The sequence below is a fragment of the Oratosquilla oratoria genome, chromosome 28, assembly GCF_046742065.1.
Source record: "Oratosquilla oratoria isolate Oo_2021 chromosome 28, ASM4674206v1, whole genome shotgun sequence".
Taxonomy (NCBI): Eukaryota; Metazoa; Arthropoda; class Malacostraca; order Stomatopoda; family Squillidae; genus Oratosquilla; species Oratosquilla oratoria.
The window spans coordinates 2,933,322-2,955,892 of NC_134804.1; the positions used below are offsets into that span (position 1 = coordinate 2,933,322).

At 38.2% G+C, this 22,571-nt stretch overlaps 1 protein-coding gene across 2 annotated transcripts in view; it reads left to right on the forward strand.

The window, feature by feature from the left end:
- LOC143040219 (uncharacterized) overlaps positions 1 to 22,571 on the forward strand; it is a 128,137-nt gene that overhangs the window by 40,050 nt on the left and 65,516 nt on the right. For both annotated transcript variants that reach the window (XM_076210914.1, XM_076210913.1), the window contains exon 2: positions 7,405 to 10,648. In XM_076210914.1, the coding sequence (XP_076067029.1) occupies positions 7,933 to 10,648 (2,716 nt within the window). In that variant the 5' untranslated portion in view covers positions 7,405 to 7,932. The remainder of the gene's footprint in view (positions 1 to 7,404; positions 10,649 to 22,571) is intronic.

Below are 22,571 nucleotides of genomic sequence, written 5' to 3' on the forward strand. Positions count from 1 at the left end.
GGAGCACACTGCAAAAATAATGAATGCATCACGTATGCTACCCTTGCCTTTTTGAGAGCCTAAAGACAGCATTGGAGAACCAACATGCATACAGGCAAGCACCAATGATGCACCAATATGAAAACTTCTTCATAGAGATATTTCGGTTCAAATTGATAGCCCATAACTATGCCATCTATTCACACATCTTGTCTGTTGTCAGAGATATTTAGGGAGTCGAGACTACTTTCAAAAGAGAGTGAAAAATCTTAATATCATCTGTTTCGCTATAGGACGAATTATTATTTGAGATGGCTTGGGTTGGCACACGTTATCAGAAGTAATACTAAAAGATGGCACTGTATGCTGTGTTTTAGAGTGCAAATTAGCAGACAACAAATGTTTTGTCAAAAAGTCCCTCAAAAACTACTTTTGAGATAAGATATTTGTTTTCAACATGGTTCTCGTGAAAATATAACATTACGAAAAATAAAATAAAAATTTGTACCTGAGCATGGTGGTTATCCTTTAAATGAAACTAGACCACCCGTGACCCTTTGGGTAAAATAAAATTTTATATGATACGTTGTTAATAAAATGGTCAATAAAATCTTTATTAAGACAATGCTCTTATATATATATATATATATATATATATATATATATATATATATATATATATATATATATATATATATATATATATACATATGTGTAACATGCAGGGATTACTGGATTGTTTCACGGAAGATTGTGGACTACCAAAACGATACAAATTAGCAGTAGAAAATCTCACCAAACGTAAAAATATCATCACCAGAGCAGACAAAGGTGGGAAAATAGTCATTTTCAATTATTCAGATTATGAAAGTAAAGTTTTTGACTTAGTAAATGATAGAGATACATACGAACAACTGACAAAGAATCTACTAAAAAAAAAACACGACTTCTGATTTTAATAGACGTGCTCGTGAAATTGTAGGAAAAGAAATGTTTAATAAGTTGAAAGTTACTAATCCTCAGTTACCAAACTTCTACGGTCTCCCAAAAATTCAGAAAGAGAATATCCCCCTTAGACCAATAATATCAAATAGGAACTCCTGCACTAACAAGACCTCAAAATGGCTCACGGAAATCTTGCCACCGTTTGTAGGACGTTTTTCTATGTCTCATATTAATCACTCGGAAGATTTCATAAGTAAAATCACAAGCCATAATTTATCAGCCAATAGTAAAATATTAAGTCTCGATGTAGTGTCCTTATTCACAAAAATCGATACAGGAGAAGTTTTAAAGTTTTTAGAGAATAAAGTTACAACAGTATCAAAATCAACTCCCACTCCCAGTAAGAAAAATCATAAAATTAACAGAGCTATGTATTAGAACTAATGTTTTCTCTTTCAAAGATCATTTCTTTAAACAAAAATATGGTTGTTCGAAGGGATCAAATCTTTCTCCAGTATTAGCAAATCTATACATGGAATATTTTGAATCAGTTTTATTACCAAATATCAAACCACCAGACATGTTTTGGTATAGATACGTTGATGATGTTTTCACGTTATGGAACGAAGAATGGGGTTCTTTTAAAGAATTCTTTGATAAACTTAATAATTTGGCCAACAACATAAAATTTAAAGTAGAATGGGAAGTAGATAATACATTGCCTTTTCTAGCCATTTTAATAATAAGAAATCAGAATTGTTTGTCATTCACAGTCTATAGAAAACCTACCCATACTGGGAGTTACTTGCACTTTTTTTTAGCTACCATTCGGATAAAACAAAACAAAGTGTTGCTTCGGGCTTATTTTTACGAGCACTAAGAATTTGCAGCTCACAATATTTAGATACAGAAAGAATAACAATAAGAAAACAACTTACAAGACTAGGATACCCGGATTGGTTCTTGCAAAAAGCCCTTAGCAAGGCTAAAATAAGTTTCCATAAATCTACTCCCCACTCTACTAAAAACATAAATGGGATAATAAATGTATAAAATTACCCTATAATGGTTCTATAAATGAAATGTTCCAATTATTACCTAAAGAAAATATCAATGTCATCTTCAATTATCCTAATACCTTGTTTAGGGAAATAGTTAATGTACACTGCAAACCATCAAGTGACATTAACCCAGGTGTATATAAGTTGCCATGTTTAGATTGTGATACTGTTTATTGGGGACAAACTGGAAGAGACTTGGCAACCAGAATTAAAGAGCATAAGAATTCTGTAAAATATGGTAAGAAAGTGCCGCGGTATTTCAGCACATTGCAAATAAAGATCACCGCATGCATTGGGAGGATGCTGAAATAATTTATAAATCAAAATGTAGCTTCAGAAGGAAAATAATCGAGTCTTCAGTGGTCACTTGACTGCATTACTACCTCAGCAGTCAACCAAGTGCTACCTCATTTACTCCAAGGTCACAAAATCCCACGTGACCCGCGGAGCGTCGGTCACGTAACCTGAGCTTGTTCCTTTTCCCAACTCACATTTTTTGTATATATGTATATGCCTTCCACTATGTATTCATTCTGCTGAAGAGGGTCACAGTTGGTGATCGAAATATACAGAACGTTCGACATTAATGTCTCCTTTTTCCGACTGTGGGATAAAAAGTTTATATATATATATATATATATATATATATATATATATATATATAAAATTGAAGGTGAAAGAAGTTGATGAGGAGAAATGGGAGAATTTTACGCCTTAACGTTTCGACCCGCAGGGTCTTGGTCACAAAGCTTTGTGACCAAGACCCTGCGGGTCGAAACGTTAAGGCGTAAAATTCTCCCATTTCTCCTCATCAACTTCTTTCACCTTCAATTTTATTTGTCATAATATAGTCAATATATATATGTGTATATATATAAATATATAAATTATATATATATATATTCATAAATATTATATATATATATATATATATATATGTATATATATATAGACGTATGTATGTATGTATATATATATATGTATATATAGATTATATAGACCATGGACTAAAATCCACTGTTTCCAAATTTGCTGATGATACAAAACTGTGCGGAGTGGCAAATGATCACTCAAACCAATTAGATATTCAAGAAGATTTAGATCAATTACAGCAATGGTCTGAAAAGTGGCTAATGAAATTTAACACAAGTAAATGCAAGGTAATGCACATAGGTAAAAATAACAGTAAGTACGATTACAAGTTATTTGGAAATTCGTTAACAAAAGTGGATAGTGAAAAAGATCTCGGCGTAATTATCAGTAACGATCTCAAATCATCTAAGCAGTGTATTTCAGCCTCTGAGAAAGCAAATAAGATTCTAGGACTGATTGCGCGATCTTTTGATTTCAAAAGTCCATCACTCATTAACAAACTATACAAATAGTTAGTTCGTCCACATTTGGAATATGCTGTTTCCGTATGGTCACCGAATCTTATTAAAGACATTGACAGACTGGAAAAAGTACAACGGCGAGCCACAAAACTGATTCCAAATATCAAAAATAAATCATACGAAAATAGACTAAAACATATCAATCTGTTTTCCCTAAAAAAGCGTAGACTCAGAGGTGACTTGATACAGGTCTTTAAGATTTTAAAGGGAATTGACAACATCAAAAGTGACAAAATTTTCACATTGAATGAGAATCAGACAAGAAACAATGGTCTCAAACTGTCCGGAAATAGATTCAATTTGGAAGTAGGTAGAAACAACTTTGTCAACCGTGTAGGTAATGAATGGAATAAACTTCCTGCACAGATAGTGCAATGTAGTTCAGTTCGAAGCTTTAAGAATCATTTAGATAAATACCTAAGCAAGATGCTGTAATGATTATAATTTATCTTATATTATTTGTTTTTGTTTTGTTATCATTTGTCTGTCTGATTTTCATTTATTATTAGTTATATGTCAATTTATCATTATTTACTATTTACCTGTTTGTTTATTACTTAACTATACCTATGCATTTATTTATGTATTTTATTTGTTATTTACATTGTTATAGTTTTTATTTCTTATTTTATTATTATGATTTTTTTTTCGCATCCGACCTAGATATGGACCAAAAGGTCTCCTGTCGGCATGCTCCGCCTTTGTAGTCCTTTGTAATATATATATATACATATATATATATATATATATATATACATATATATATATATATATATATATATTTATATATACAGTCACACACACACACACACACACACACACACACACACACACACACACACACACACACACACACATATATATATATATATATATATATATATATATATATATATATATATATATATATATACCTTACCAGTTTTGTGCGGCCCTCGTGCTCTCTCGAAGGAAAGTAAACTGGATACAGGCGTTCTCAAGAAATTAGATAAAGAGAGCCTCCTTAATTATGCCTATGTTATGTCACGTCTCGTCATCCCACTCCCAGTTCCACTCCCACTCCCAATCCCACTCCTATTCATTATCATTATCATTCAAGGAGTCCCATGGGACTTGAGCTAGCAGCAACGTTTATAAATATAAACTTTATGATAGATATACTATGTCACTATCACCGTATAATATAAATCACAGAAAATAAGTTTCTATATCAAATTGAGTATAATTTAGAGCTCTTGCCTCTATTCAGTAGACGAAGGCAGTGACTTAATTAGTTATAAAAAGTGAAATGAAGACGATTGTGATGTCATGTCGTTGCTTGGAATATCATTGTTGCTTGGCAACATTGAAATTAAGCTGAGATTCCGGTTCACAGTTTTATTGAACAGAGAGAATGTACACCGCTATCCACTTCCACTTAATCTCAGAGCTCGCTCACGAAAGACTAATGCTCGTCACCCTGGAACTGATTGCGTATCCGAGAGTTTCCTTTTACTCAATTTGTTTTCCATTTATACGCTTGCACACAGAAAATAGCAGACACTCAAATAATACAACAACTAACTTAATAATATATTAATCATCTATTTTACATTCATTCAACTTTTGCATTACAATAATAGAAATGTTAATTTAATTACATAAATAGAAATGACAATTAGGCTTTCTTCCTGAAACTTCCAGAACTCGTTACACGTACGAACGCACACACATCTAATTACGCATTATTTGCATTTCCTACATGTATACAAAATACTAATAGAAATTATCATAACTAGTATATACTACACTGCGCATAATATGATTTATACGGTTAGTGATATTTTGATTAACTCATCATGCCTCATAGATGCTAATTCAGGAGTTGGCTATACTTTTAGATACTGAATATGATTTTTTTTTAAATATTAATGCTCATAAAATATGTAATCGGAAAATTGGAAATTCAAAGATTGGCAAATTGGAAAATTAGCAATTGTGACGTCACGCGCTCAGTGCTGGGGTTCCTTGGGACCCACAGAGAGGATGTCGTGACGTCATGTCTCTTCTTCTGATTGGCCGGTCCTCAGTCGTGACGTCTTATCGCTTCTGATCTCTTCTTCTGATTGGCTGGTCCTCAGTCGTGACCTCATATATCTTCTTCTGATTGGCTGGTCCCCAGTCGTGACGTCATATCTCTTCTTCTTCAGTAGACGGTTTCAAGCAAGATAACAAACATGATGATCAGAATTTTATAAGTATATAGATAAATCATCGTCTTAAACCCCACACAATAAAATGTCTCACTTTACAGCGAATAACGTTACCAATTCTATTTCATAAGAAAACCTATGACGTTCCCACTATTCGTTTCCAGCGCCTTTTGACTGAAAATAATTTACTAAAATAAGCTTTAAAACGAAAAAAAAGTGAAACTGATTGCCACCTGTAAACAAATATTACCAATGCATAGTTTCACACGCACACACACACACACGCGCGCGCGCGCGACTCGTGGCGCAGTGGTAGAGTTCCCGGCTGATACTACGGGGATCCGGGTTTGAATCCTGCCAAGGGATGAAATAATTTCAGTATCGCTGCAGGTCACATTACCCATAGATCGGTCATATATGAACTCTGAGTTTTCTTCCGGGAGGGGAAATAGCTGTCGATCACGAGTCCAACACGTGATCCAAGACCATGGTGAATCACACACACACACTCACACACACACACACACACACACACACACACACACACACACACACACACACACACACACACACACACACACACACACACACACACACACAAACACACAACTCGTGGCGCAGTTGGTGGAGTTCCCTGCCCAGGGCTGAAATAATTTCAGTATCGCTGCACTGCGGGTTGTTACTCCAACTCTCGTGGGTGGGGAATTTGGTGTGTTTGTGCATGTAAGGTCACAGCATTACCCATAGATTGGTCATATATGACCTCTGAGCTCTCTTCTGGGATAGAAAATAACAGTCGATCACGAGTCCAACACGTGATCCAAGACCATGGTGATCTCAGCCAGGATTACCGAGGTTGGCGAGCCCATGGGGGTCCAAATCCTCTGGTGGTACACCGTGTCTCTGAAATTAAAAAAGGTTGAATCTAGGCACAGATTAACCAACCTCATCAATTCACTGGTGGAAAGCTTTTCATTGTCCAGGTAGCTCCTTGTTTCCTCCATCGCGGACAACACCGCCCGTTCCACGAGGTCTTGGGGTAAAGGCGTGAACATGGACTTCACATCGAAAGACACCATAATCTCATCACTCTCCACTCTTACGTCTCGTACCTTTTCTAGGAATTCACTTGAATTTTTCAAAATCCGTGTCGAGCTCACTACCAAGGGTCTAAGTCTTTTGGCCATCACCGACGCTAGGTTGTATGTGGGGGACCCTCTGAAAGGAATAATTGGGCAGCCCGTAAAATTTCGGAATGACCGAATCCCTGGCCTCATCCTCAAGTGAATTCCTGGAAAAAGTACGAGACGTAAGATTGGAGAGTGATGAAATTATGGTGTCTTTCGATGTGAAGTCCATGTTCACGTCTCTACCCCAAGACCTCGTGGAACGGGCGGTGTTGTCCGCGATGGAGGAAACAAGGGGTTACCTGGACAATGAAAAGCTTTCCACCAGTGAATTGATGAGGTTGGTTAATCTGTGCCTAGACTCAACTATTTTTAATTTCAGAGACACGGTGTACCACCAGAGAATTGGGACCCCCATGGGCTCGCCAGTCTCGGTAATCCTGGCTGAGATCACCATGCAGCAGTTCGAGAATGAGATTTTGTCCGCTGCACCAACATCATTGAAAGCCATGGTGAATCACACACACAAAACTGCGGGTGGGGGGAGGGGCTTTCAGTGATTTGTTCTAAGGCCATGCAGGTGATTTTCCTTTAAAGTTTAGAAGAACTGCAACCGAAAGGGTGACGTACATGTCTGATTTTGGTACATATTCTTGCGTGCCCATATGCTATATACTAACTTTATATTTTGTGTTTCACTTTCCAGATGGTACTGTCACAGGAGACAACCTTTGACCTGACCGGTAACCCGCGAGTGGATACTCGGAGGTCAACGGCAGCCGTAGCCATCGGAGCTCCTCTTGGAAAAAAACTGTTCTGTCCAGAGTGATGGCGAGAAGAAACCTTCACTGGCAAGATCAGCAAAAGATCCACGACCACCATCGCAGTCAGAAACAAGAAACGCATTTTTTGTGATTCATCCCGTCCCCTTGTCCACTCCGCTCGCTTCCGCCGAAGTGTGAGGAAAAGTCTGTAGTCGTTCGTGACACCTTCCAAGCCCGGTGTTGGTGCTGCAGTGCCAAAGGACTCTTCCATTTTAAAAACGCTTTGCGTGACGATCACCCTTTTCTTTTGTGCGAATGCGTAGTGCTGTGCTCACTGAATCTAAAACACAAGTGCGCCTTTATCACTTCGGAGAGTGAAAAGTCCGTCACTACAAACACATTCTGGGAAGAGTGACGTCCGCACGCACCCAAAATCTAAACTTTGCTTGGGATTATTTGTAACTATCAGGATGGATGCTAGCAACGAATTTAAAGTGTTTTTGTCACCTTCCACGGTGCAGAAAGCTGCCTCGGGCAATAAATTAGAGAGGAGGGGAGTAAAACAAAGGCTCGTGCCTGTGATAAACAAAGTGCTTGCACCCTCATCCTTCATGGCTCAACGCAAGACCAGCGTCTACAAAGCAGTTTCTGGAGTGTCCTTCCAAGATATTGATGTCGGTGGAAAGAAATCTAAGAAAAGAGACAAGAAAGATAGAACGATTTTCGACCGTAAAGAGGAAGTTGGGTTACCACCCAGCGAGAGTGAAAGATCATTGATGAGTGGAAAAAGTGAAAAATCCTTGCGAAGTAGCCAAAACTCCAAGAGCGCAATAGCAGCAATGAGTAAAGGAGACTTCGGAGGTCTCGCGAGCCCGAAGAAACACAGGTCTAGCGACAGAAGGAGAAAGTCGGAGAAGCTGCATTCACCATCTTTTAATCCAGAAAACAACGAGAAGATCCGGGTGAGTACCAAAGGAGAACGTTTAAGAGTACGCTCTGCATCGAGGACGCGAAGTTTCAGCGCCACAGAAAATCCGAATCTATCATTACAAAGTCCGGCAGTCGCTGACGCGGTGCCGGACGAGACTCCAGTTAGGCCCAAGAGGGCCCGATCTGCTTCAAGACCCCGTAAGTCAGCCATCGTGCCACCACCGTTTCTTGCTGCAAAGCAGTGCAACAATAAGAACAACAGGGGCAGTAGCAGTGAGGGGACAGGTCAGTACTCGTTGAAAAACAAGTGTGGCACAAATGATCAAGAGGAAAGCCACATCAAAGACTACAGTGACCAAGGCAAACAAAATGACTGTGAAGTTGCTGACGACGATGCCTATGGGCGCTCAAGATCAAGAAGGAAATGGGAAAATGTATGTGGAATAGAAACAAGAGAAGCAACCATTCATTCCAAAGGACCATTAGACAAACCAAAGGATGGCGATGACGACGATCCTGAAGGTGGTTATTTCAGTCTGGAAAAAGAAGAAAAGTTGGGAAGCTTTGGTAATATCACTTTTGTATACGAAGCTCTTCCCACAAGTTCTGGTGACGAACAGTTTGAGAACGACCACAGTCTTGAAGCCATCTACGTGTGCCAAGTGTTTAAAAAGGAGGACAGTGATGTTGACGATGACCATGCTTATGAAAACTATCAAATAATTCGCATGACAAAGGATGGTGATATAATTTCTGAAAACGATGAAAAATATGAAAACTTCCAGATAGTCAGACGTATGAACGACGAAGAGCTACAGGCGATGGACATAAGAAAGGAAACACCTCAGGAGAATGATGATGACGCGTATGAGAACCTGGAATATACAAGTCCAGGGAAAACGCCTATACAAGAAAACACCAAAGCCTTCTTTTGTCGACACCGACCAAAGACTAGGACATCAGATTCGATCCCGTATATAGACGCCAGCGAAGGTTCAGGGGATGAGGTAGAAACCAGAAGTTCTGTAGTGAAAGGCGTGAGTCCATCAACAGAAGTTACTGTGATAACAATAAAAGACAACGATAATGTGGAAATTTCACAGAAGCACGGCTCTCTGCATCCGAAGCACCAACAGCTTCGACTGGCAGACAGGGTACGGCATAGCCTCATATGGGATGAGAAGTACAAAGATTTCTTTGCTGAGGAGAGGAAGAAAACTATGGGAGATGATGGCATTGTACTTGATGCAACTGATAGAAGTCCAAATGTAATAGTACCTCCTAAAAGATCATCCCTGTCTTTGGGTGGGTATTTCTCTAGACCTGAAGCGTTTTCGCCTAGCCGCTTAGGAGTCATTACTACACCATCTCAATTCTCTTCTTCTTCAGAAATTTCCATCATGCCGAAAACGTCCAGTAATATCGAATCCAAAAAGCTTATGTCTGCTTCAGTTGAACAGAACATAATTTCGCCAGAAGACTCAACGATCAGTTACAGTCACTTCACAGAAGCAGGCAACTTGGAAAGTAGAACACATATTTCTTCAAAGCCTACTCCACAAGAACTTTCGGAGTCCTTTTCTGATGAAGATATTCACATAAATGGGGAATTCGAGTCCTTTTCCGAAACGGACTACGAACTGGACAATATTGACTATGACATGTTCCAGCCGAAGCTCAAAGACCACAAGCCTAAGGCCGAAAGTCCTCCCCCGGTCGTTGCTCCCCCAAGACGAAAGCGTTCGGCAAAGAATCGTGAGGAACGACGACCCAGTCGCCGCCAATCATCACCCGAGGATCAGAGACCAAAAGATGAAGTCACTGACGACCTACCCTCGCCTAAAACGTTTCTCGCTCTCTTAGAAAACCGATACCTCAATCCTCCAGAATCCGATTCTGAATCTGTTTTAATCGAAGTAGAAGAAAAAACCGAAGCTCTTCAGACATCCGGACCGCACGATTCAATTGTCCCAGGGTCGAGAGATGTGGTACAGAGTTATCGAGTGGACAGGGGACTTGAGGAATCATTCTTTACGACCCGTGAAGAGTTGTTCCAAGGAGAGGTGGAAGAAGCTCATCTCGTCACGTGGTCAGACGCAGAAAGTGAGTTTGAATTCGTGAACTGTAACAAAACGGGTCCGCCGCAGACTTGTGTGGCGTACAAGGAGATATCGACGGTGGACGAGTGTAGTAATAAACACAGGGCATTGTCTTCGAAGCCATCGCTTCCAGTCAAAAGGTCGCAGAGTATGAAAGGTAAGAATGTGTTTTGATTTCCAGTGTAACCTGATCTTTCTATATCCATGAATTTAGAACACTTTTGTCTTGTAAATTATACAAACCTTGAACGAGTACGCCCACAACCACATCTCTAAAACATCCACTAAAGCAGTATGTGAAAGAGCAGCTTGCACGGCCAAATCCAAGCTGAATTTCCTTGAAAAGGTTACTCTTTCTTTGCCGCTTTCCCATGGATTCCTTAATTGAAATATCCCTAATTTTTTCAGCATAAATTCTTGACCAACGTTGAATAAGTTCATCTGATGGTAGCCAGAACAAAATATGTTTTTTTTTTATTATTATTATTATTTTGGTTAGCATTTTTATTTCCATTTGAAAATTGTTCCTGTATTATTTCATGTATCTAGGTTTATGCGATATGAGCACTATCATATTTCTTACTGGTTTGAGAGTAGATTTAATTGTGTATTCGATTTGGTATGATAACACTGTTATTGTCATCTACTAATATAGAATCTTAGAAGAATGTAATAATTTCTTATTATGGTGTACCTATGCGCAAAACTAACTAGTCTCCCACCTTTCATTCTCTTACCTACTCAAAACTTCCCAGGGCATGATTCACGCGTAATGTTCCCCCCTACTCTGGCATTGAAATCTCTGGCTACCAACGTATATTCATTGTTCTCTTGATCCACTACCTGAATTGAGTGATTCCATTGCGGGACTCGATTTTGTCGTCTGAACTCTGAAATTGGTTCGTAATTCTGAAATAATTGAAAATATCTATCTAATTTCTATCTTAGTTAACCTTTCTGATAAACTCTTGGGTGGAAGTGCGGGAGGATTCTGGATTGTTGCCAATGACCAGCACTTCTATCTTTGGGAACAATGGATAGAAGAGGGGTGAAGATTAAGGAGGGTAATAGAAAGTAGGGACAGTAGAAGTTAAATGATCAGCATACTTTTTTATAAAGATTAGTCTCTAGTTATAAAAAAAAAAGTGACTCGTTCGTAGGGGTGTCGCTAAAGCCCCCAAAATATTGACTTGCGGGAAGTACTTCTAGATACATCAGAGGTACGAAAAGCCAAGGGGTCTTATGGGATCTCAAATTAATTACAAAATGTAGAGAACAACTGATAGGTAAGATTCAAGAGCTAATGCGTGTCCTTTAGAAGAGATGAAAGCGCCAGCAGATTGAAAAATTAATAACATTGTCCCAATTTATAAAGGAAGAAATATAAAGGAATCCGTAAATAATAGACCAGTGTTCTTGATTAACATTCTAGCTAAAATGTGACATTTGTGAAAGATATATGGCAAATAATTAATTTGTACTTTGAAAAGGAAGGCTATACATTTGAGGGATCAGTGCACTATATGAAATAGATGGCTGGGTGGACTGTATACTGTAATTGAATATAGAAAAATATTTTGGGAAAGGTTTTCACACACACACACACACACACACACACACACACACACACACACACACACACACACACACACACACACACACACACACACACACACACACACACACACACACACACACACACACACACACACACACACACACACACACACACACACACACACACACACACACACACACACACACACACGCACGCACACACGTCGGTTGAAGTGACAACGAAGTTTGGAACTCCAGGAAAATTCAAGTTTTATCGATCTCAACAACGAGGGAGTACCTTTGTTGCATTAGTAGGGAAGTAGTGGGAAGGTGAAGAAAAAGGTGAAAGAGAGGGATTACTGGGGAAATGAAGAAGGGGACGAACGGGCCCCGGATATTAGAAGGAGTGTAAACAAAAGGATGTAGAACACACAGACGAGGAAGAACAAGGAAGCAGAAGTGTCAAAAGCAGAAATATAGATAATAGCAGATCAATGGAAAGAGAAGATAACTGCTTTTAAATATTCAATGAGGGAGGAGGTGACAACCTCCCCCGACTAGTAAATCTAGAGGAGAAACTAAAAAAATGAACGAAGCATGGGAGGTTAGGTTTAACCAATTAACACTAGTTACCCAAAGAGTTGATAAACTGGAAGAACTAAAGAAGGAGAACCAAAACCTAACTAAAGAAATAGAAGAATTAAAAAGACAGTTAAGAGAAGTAAAGGATGAGAATGAGGAATCAAAGGGGAATAATAAAGAGGATAAAGAGTCCATAGCAAAAGAGGTAAGTGGTTGGAAAAAGTACAAGAGAACAATATAATTGAATTTACAGATATAGTGAAACAGCTGATGAAAGAACAAACTAAGGACACATTTATTAAAGTGATGAGGGAGAAGGAGAATATAGTAAGAGAGCGGAAAAAAAGAAATGTATAATTATATTAGGGATGGAAGAGAAGTATAATCCAAATTGAACTACAAGAATAAAGAAGGAAAAGGAAAAAGCAAATAAGATATTAGAAGTAGTTCAAGAAGATGAACCGGAAAGGGGAAACAAATAGAAGAAATATATAGGCTAGAGAAATACAATACAGATATGACCAGACCAATTAAGGTTAAATTCAGGTCACAACCAACAGCAGAGAATATCTTAGCAAAAACAGGGAAACTAGCAGACGGTGATCAATATAAACAGGTATGGATAAAAAGGGAAATGAATAAAGAGGAAAGAGAGGATGAGAAAACAAAAAGACTAGAAGCTAAGGAAAAAAAATAGAAAAAAATAGTCAGAAAGAGAGAAATTCTATTGGAGAGTAGTGGATATGCAAGTGAAGAAATGGTTTATAGCAGAGAAAAACAGAAGGGAAACAGAAAACACGATGGAAGTAGCAGACAATTAAAAGTGTCTTACACAAATATAGATGGCTTAATAACAGGCTTGAACGAACTGAATGATTACCTGAATGAAAAAGAACCTGACATAATGGGAATTGTAGAGGCAAAATTGAAAGGTCCACTACCACCTAACAGTGTAGGACATGGTGCATATCATTATTGGACTAGAAAGAGAGAGGTAAAACAAAGGGGTGGAATTATGTTCCTGGCTAAGAAGGATGTAAATGTGAGGAATGTCACATATGGAAGGAATAGAGTAGAGATGATTATGATGGAAGTGGAGGACAAGGATGGGAAGAGCAGGAAGTTTATAGTAAATTATGTGCCTCCTAAAACGGCTCCGTGGGAAGAGAGAGAACACAAAAATATGTTAGAAGATACAAAGATAACACTAAATAAGGTAATGGAAGATGGAGGAAGAATAGTTATAATGGGTGACTTTAATTGTAAAGAAATCTGCTGGGAAGAGATGACAGTGAAGGGTGGACACGACCTATGGAGAAATGTACTACTTGATATGATTATAGAACATACAATGACGCAATGGATACAAAAGAATACTAAGTATATAAATGAGGAAGAACCATCGAGAATGGACCTAGTAATCACACCAGAACCCGAAATAGTGGGCAAGATTGAATATAAGACACCAATAAGAAAAAGTGACCACATATTGGTTGAATTGGAAGTAAATGAGGAAAAATACATGAAAAAACAAACAATATAGAAAGGGAAGATCGATGTATAAAAAAAATATATATAATAAGAGGATTCTTTCAAAAAGCAGACTGGGAAAGAATACACAAAGAGGAAACAACAGTAGAAGAGAAGTGGAATAGTTTGACAAAAATTTATAAAGAAGGAATGGAAAATTATGTTCCAAGACAAAATCAAGAAAAAGAACATGTAAAGTGTTGGTACAGCAAAAGATGTAGTGAGTTAAAAGACAAAAAGGATAAAGCATGGATAAAACGGAAAAAAAGACAAAAGACCTGAAAAATGGAAAATATATACTAGTTATAGAAATTAATATGTACAAGTATGCAGAGAAGAAAAGAGAAAATACGAAAAAGATGTCATAGAAAAATGTAAAGATCAATCAAACCTATTTTACAGATTTGTAAACAACAAAATGAAAAACAAACAAGAATTAGAGAAACTACGACAAGGAGGAGTTGAATACACAGAGGAAATAGAAATGGGAGAAGTTATGAACAAGTATTTTAAATCGGTGTTTACGAGGGAGAACATACAACCTAGAGATATCGAGTGGGAGGAGAAAGTCTCCCCTATGAAAGAAATAGAAGTAACAAGGAATGAAATAATGAATCACTTGAGTAATCTCGATGTCAGAAAATTGCATGGAACAGATGAAATGGCAAACTGGGTTTTGAGAAAATGCAGGAACGAACTAACAGACAAAATACATAGTCTAATAAACAGTTCATTGAAAGAAGGAAAAGTTCCAGTAGATTGGAAAAGAGCAAATATAGTACCAATATATACAGGGGGAAACAAGGAAGATCCTACTATTTATAGACCGGTCTCTCTTAAGGTACGATAGCTAAAATTTGTGAAAGAATTATCAAAATTAGATGGGTAAGGCATTTTGGAAAAAACAACGTACTAAATCCAAGGCAGCTTGGATACAAAGACGATAATGCGTCACAAACTTAATGTGTTTCTAATAAATGTAATACAAGAAAGATGGATGGGCTGATTGTGCATTTCTAGACCTGAAAAAAGCTTTTGATAAGGTGCCACATAAGAAATTGCTAAAGAAATTAGAAACTGCAGGAGGAATACAGGGCAAACTGCTGAAGTGGATGGAATACTTCTTGCATGAAAGAAAAATGAGTGGTGATAAGAGACAAACACTCTAATTGGGATGAAGTGTGGAGTTCCACAAGGAACAGTTCTGGCCCCAATAATGTTTGCTATATATATATTAATGATATGGATAAGGGAATTGAAAGTTATATAAGCTTCTTTGCGGATGACGCAAAATTGTTGAAAAAAGTGAACACTGAAGAAGATTGTGAGTCGCTACAGAGTGATCTCAATAAAGTATGGGAATGGAGTAGGAAGTGGGAGATGGAATTCAATATTAAGAAGAGTAGTATAATGAAATTTGGAAAAAGCAAAAAAGAATAGTGGGATCATATAAATTGGGAGAAGAAGAAATCGAAAAAATAGAAAATGAGAAGGACCTGGGAGTCATTATTATGAATAATATGTCCCCTTAGAAACATATAAACAAGATTTTGGAGAAACTTATAATTTAATAAGAACAATCAAAGTGGCATTTACATACCTGGACGAAGAAATGGTGAAGAAAATACTAGTCACTTTGATAAGACCAAGATTGGAGTATGCAGCGACAACGTGGTCACCAAGTACAAAAAAATGTATAACAAAATTTGAAAGAATACAAAAACCAATTACGAAATTGGCACCAACACTCTCAGAACTATCATATGAAGAGAGACTAGCAAAACTTGAGCTACAGACATTAGAGCAAAGAAGAGAGAGAGGAGACTTGATAACTATTGATAGAATCATGAAAGGCATAGAAACTATTGATAGAGAGGATCTAATAAAATGGGATAGTAGAAATACAAGAGGACACGGAAAGAAAATCAAGAAAGACAGCTATAGAAGAGACCTGAAAAAGAACAGCTTTTCCCACAGGGTAATAGACGTTTGGAACAAGTTAGATGAGAAAGTGGTGTGTGCAAAAACGATACACGAATTTAAAACCAGTCTAGATAAAATGAGATATGAAGACGGGCACCACGAGCATAGCTCCCCTTCCCGTAAAATACAACTAGGTAAATACAACTAGGTAATACACACACACACACACGCACACACACACACACACACACACACACACACACACACACACACACACACACACACACACACACACACACACACACACACACACACACACACACACACACACACACACACACACACACACACACACGCACACACAGAATTTAACCGATTAAAAAAAACAAAAACAAAGAAGGAAGTATCTGTACAGATGTTGGTGGTGCCACAAAAGTTAATCAAAGTGCTTCGAGTGGTGACCATTTCCTTTTAGTTCCGGCTGTCGCTAGTCAATTTCCTTCATCTCCGATGTGGCACTCCTCTCGAAAGGGAAAAATGTTTTATGAACGTCCCCTCTCAAGGAACATCTTCCACTTCAAATGACCCTCCTCTTTTTGTTACGGCTGTCACCCCAGACTGTTGTACTCGTCTTTGTGGCACCTTCTTACCCTCTCGTCGGTAGAGTGAGGAGGGTCGAGCCAGAGCGGCAGATTTTGGGGCCTGACGGACGGGCGGGCAGCAAGGTGCACGCGCAGCCGCCGTCGACGGAGCGCTCGCCGAGTGCAGTTTTTCAGGTCCTCTCAGGTTCATTGACGATTCAAGGTGCTCCTGCTGTCGCTGCTGCAACACACACGCACACACGCACACACACACACATACACACAAACACACACATATACACAAACACACACACACACACACACACACACACACACACACACACACACACACACACACACACACACACACACACACACACACACACACACACACACACACACACACACACACACACACACACATACACACACACATACACACACATACACACACACACACACACACACACACACACACACACACACACACACACACACACACACACACACACACACACACACACACACACACACACACACACACACACACGCACGCACACGCACACACACACACTCACACCTCGCGGTGCAATGGTTAGAGTTCTCGGCTGCCACTACGACGGTCAGGGCTCGAATCCCGCCCAGGGGTGAAATAATTTCAGTATCGCTGCGCTGCGGTTTGTTACTCCAACTCTCGTGGGCGGGGAGTTGTGTGTGTGTGTGTGCGTGTAAGGTCACAGCATTACCCATAGATCGGTCATATATGAGCTCTGAGCTCTCTTACGGAAGGGAAATAACTGTCGATCACGAGTCCAACACGTGATCCAAGACCATGGTGAATCACACACACACACACACACACACACACACACACACACACACACACACACACACACACACACACACACACACACACACACACACACACACACACACACACACACACACACACACACACACACACACACACACACACACACACACACACACACACACACACATTGACGACACGTCGATCCTCACAGGGGACAGTCCAAGGTCGGCTGACGGGAGTGATGTATTCACCTTGGTCTTTGGATCACGCGCTGGACTCGTGATTGTGTGTATCAGTTTAAATGACCCTCTTATTAAGCTGGAGTTGAGAAGGGCACTCCGGAATCGACATTAGAGCTCGTCCATTCTCCTTGTCGTATTAGCGCGGGTTTTTCATAATTTCGAAAGCCACCCACGAACTGTCGGGGAGCAGGGGTGGGTGGGGGTCTATGAGGCGGTAGCGTGACATTGCATCTAAATATTTTGTCAGTATCATATTAACGCTGGAACCATTGGCACACGATGGGTTGAAATGATCATGTATGACAGCCTGGCTTGGCGTGACATCTACAAAGACCTGGGGAGCAGCAGCAGCAGCAGCGTTGTTGGACAATGGCAAGATAACAATGGATTTGCAATGAATGAGTGGGAGGGTTGACAGGAGACCTTTCAGTTTATGGCAAGGTCAGATATATATATATATATATATATATATATATATATACATATACATATATTTATATATATATATATAAATATACATATATATATATATATATATATATATATATATATATATATCAAGGACTACTATTACACAGGACGTGCGCACCCAGATGCCTGGGTCCGCTAGCGGAGGCCATTGCTTTCTTTGTAACCTAACATTTTATATTGGACAAATATATCAAAACTAGAAACCTAGCATTGTATATAGGATAGATATATCAACTATTGACTTATTCAATGCAGTATAAGTTAATATAAACTTTTATAGTGAAATAAGAAACTATTTTTAAGGTACTGTTATGCTTTGAAATGCCAATTTTAGCCGGACTTGACAGGTATTATTGTATGAGGTTAGTGGACACCAGGGTTGGCGATTTTTTACTTTTTTTTTAACATATAAGAAATATATTTTTTATTTAAATCAGATTTATTTGATTTAAATAGACTTTTTATCGATTTTAAATATTGTGGGATTACTATCTGATATGTGATCTGATTGCTAAAGGACATTTTTAGCATATCAATATAAGGAGCAGTGTTATAGACTTGCCACAAGTATACAAGGAACGGTATAAGCCTACATGTATATATCACTGTGCAGCCCACAAAAAGTTTCAACAAGATTCTTGTTGAAACTTGTTCTAGGTAAGCAGCTTCTCACTGAGTCAGTTACTGCTTTGGAATGAACCAGGAAGGGTGTCTTCTGGACCTGGCAGAGTGGTTCCTTCAGGCAGAAAATATTATCCTGTCTAGAATTATTTTGAAAAACTACCAACAATTTCTGGCAAAGGGTACCGAGCTAAATGCAAAGACTGCAGCCAGGAACTACAGGGCATTGTGTCAAGATTAAAATCTCACAGAGATAAATGCCAAGGTTAGCCACAGCATACAGAAGAAATTGATGACCCAGGTAAATAATTTTACTTATATTGTGTGCATTTCTCCCTTTTCATACGCAACTATATAAATTTGGTGATCAATGGAGAGCATGTGCAATAAAGATGTGAAGGCCTAAAGAGATGATACTTCAACTTCATTACTTCTAAATTTGGGTAATGACTATATCACTATAATATACTGTATCCACTCAACTTTGGGGCCTAGATGATTGTTATTCATTTCATTCAACATTGTGTAATATATTTTATAGGTTCCATTGGAATTCAGCCCACATGGGATTCAGCCCAAAGGGATTTAGCCTAACCTAACCCAACTAACCCATTATTTATAGTGAATTAAAAAGTGGACTGAATCCTGTGTGGGCTGAATTCCTAGCCCACCTATTTCATATCCTGTTAATTATTTCCAAATAAATTAGTGGTTTGTGTGAATGTGATCATTATCTGAAAAAATAACTATTGTACTCAAAAGTAGCCTAAATCACACTGTATTCATTCATTTATTCATTCATTTATAAATTATGCAATATGCTAAAATTTTCTGTTTCCATCTCAGGATCTGTATCAACAGCTTCAATCCCTTCATCATCGGCTCCACTTGAATTATCTGCAAACCTGACTCCACCATTAAAAAGGTCACTATCAGACTCCTCCACAGGTGCCATTTCTGCTAAATCATTTTCATCTAAAAGAAAGTCATCAACATCTCTGGACAGATTTATCATAAAAACTTCAGTCTCTCAAAAGGAAAATCTCGACAAAGAAGTTGCAAGAATTATATTTGCTACAAATTCACCATTTCGGCTTGTTCAGCATCCTCAAGATGGTTCAGAACCTGAGGCCAGGTTATATTCCTCCATCCAGAAAAGATATTGCTGATAAGTACTTGGATCTTGTGTATGAAAAGGAATATAAAAAGTGTGCAGATGACCTGAATAATGAAACTGTATGTCTTTCAATTGATGGGTGGTCTAACATCTATAATGAGCCCATAACACAATGTAACACATGTTTTGTTTATTTGTATTTTTTCATGTTTATATATGTATTTCGTGTCACTGAATCCAAATATCACATTAGTTTTGACGTAACATCGATATTTCTTTATTTATTCTTGATTTTATATTTTATTGTTATATACGCAACCTTTCTCTACAGTAGTTAATTGATTCAATCTACTTTAGCATTCTAAGGATAATTATACAACATCTAGTATTTTTTTCATAATATGAAGTGTATTTAAGAGCTACAATATTAGTAAGAACAAAATAAACAACACAACTTTGCACTGCAAGTGTTTTGATGACTCTTCTCATGATTAGAAGTGCTTTAACGATCGAGATTTTCTAGAATGCATGCTTTCGTCTTTTCTGAATAGTGACCATATGTAATCTCCCATCATAGCAGTATTCCATCGTCCTTGATATCTTCTATCCATAGTTGCGATATCCTGATGAAATCTCTCGCCATGCTCCTCACAAGTTTTCGGGGAAGAAATCTAGGTGAGAATGCAAGAAATGTATCTTCAAGGACATACGACAACCAAGTTTCCTGAAATTCTCAATAATCTTTGCCACTATTTGTTTATAATTAGGGTCCTTGTGATTTCCTAGGAATCCACGAACTACATCACTAAATGAACACCAAGCTTCTCTTTTAACTTTCGTCATCGCTCTTTCCAGCTTCTCCGACTTCAACATTTTGTTTACCTGGGGTCCAACAAATATACCACCCTTGAGCTTAGCCTCAGATAGCTTGGGAAACATGAGACAAATTTCTTGGAAAGTTTCGCCTCCAAAATCCAAAGCCTTCACAAACTGTTTAATTAACCCTAGCTTGATATGAAGTGGGGGTAATAAAACTTTTTTCGAATCTACTAGAGGCTGTCTGAGAACATTTAACATTCCTGGCTGCAGTTCAACTCTTGGGGGCCAATGAACTTTATTATAATGATCATAATCAGCCCTGCTGTCCCATAAACAAAGAAAACAGGAGTACTTTGTGTATCCCCTTGTAAGCCAAGCAAAAAGGCTAGCATCTTGAAATCACCACAAACATCCCATTTGAATTCAGCATAATTGATTTTTTCAAGAAGCTGTTTAACATTATGATAGTTTTCTTTCTTCTGTACTGAGTGTGCAAGAGGCAAAGATGGGTTTTTATTTCCATTGTGGAGCAATACTGCTTTGAGACTTCGTGTTGAGCTATCTATGAACAGTCGCCATTCTGCAGGATCATGTTCGAGTCCAAGGGCTGTAAACAAACCAGTAACATCCTTACAATAACACATATCATCACTAAAGTCATAGTAAATTTTAAATTCTTCATGTCGTTTCCGGTACACAGATATCCTGCAGTCTTCTCCTAGTAGATTCCATTCTTTCATCCTTGATGTAAGAAGCTCAGCTCCTGACCTAGTAAGACCTAAGTCTCTGATTAAATCATCTAGCTCACTCTGACTTGGAAAGTGAGGCTTCGAAATCGTTCTTGGTGCGAAATCTTCGTCTCCCATTTCATGGCTGCTGCTACCTGCTGACCCTTCAGATGAAATTTCCATTGCATCTTCCATCTGGAAAGAAAGAAATAACTAAATATAACAACTTCAACAAAGACGAATAGCATTAGTATTCCATATATCTTTAGGAAAGTGAATGTATATTAAGTACTTAATATTGAAGTTAATTAAAAGTAAAGAGAGTATGATGAAAATAAACTTGCATTTTCTGGTGGTTGTGGTACTGGTAAGCTATCATCATGTGGGACAGGTGCTCTAGATGATGGTATGTCTGGATACTGCAGAGCTTGTCTTCCTTTCACTTTCCTGTACTTCGTCACATCAATCATACAAAAGTAGCAGTCGTCGTGATGGTTCTTCGGCTCTCTCCATATTCTAGGAATGGCAAAAGGCATTGCCCTTCCTGTACCTCTCAGCCATCCTTCTAGAGTAGATCGGCAGCTTCCACATATCACATGAGGTGCCCATGGCTTGTCCTGGTCACCCATGGGCATTCCGAAATAGAGTCTGTACGCTATCCACACTTTAGCACCTCTCACGATCTTATGTAGTACTTCTTTTTTCCCAATATAATAACCACACACATAGCAAAATGTATCAGGAGAATTTTCACATCCTCTAGTAGCCATCTTAACAGGTAGATAGTTCAGTCATTGATCTGAAAGAGAAAATTAGATAAACATTTAGTAGCAGACCACATAACAATTCCAAAATATACATGGTAACATTGAAATTATATGTATTTCTATAATGGTCAATGATACAGAAAAAATAATTGCATATTTGAAATCAGCAGGAAAAATGGATTAATAAACTCTAAAAAAAGACAATAAACAAAACTTTTGAAAAAAATGTTACGTTGTGTAATATGTGTCACTAATAACATCCACTGGTCAGATTTATCTAGTTGACACAATAGACACATCGAGGAAACCTTATACTGCTGAATATCTT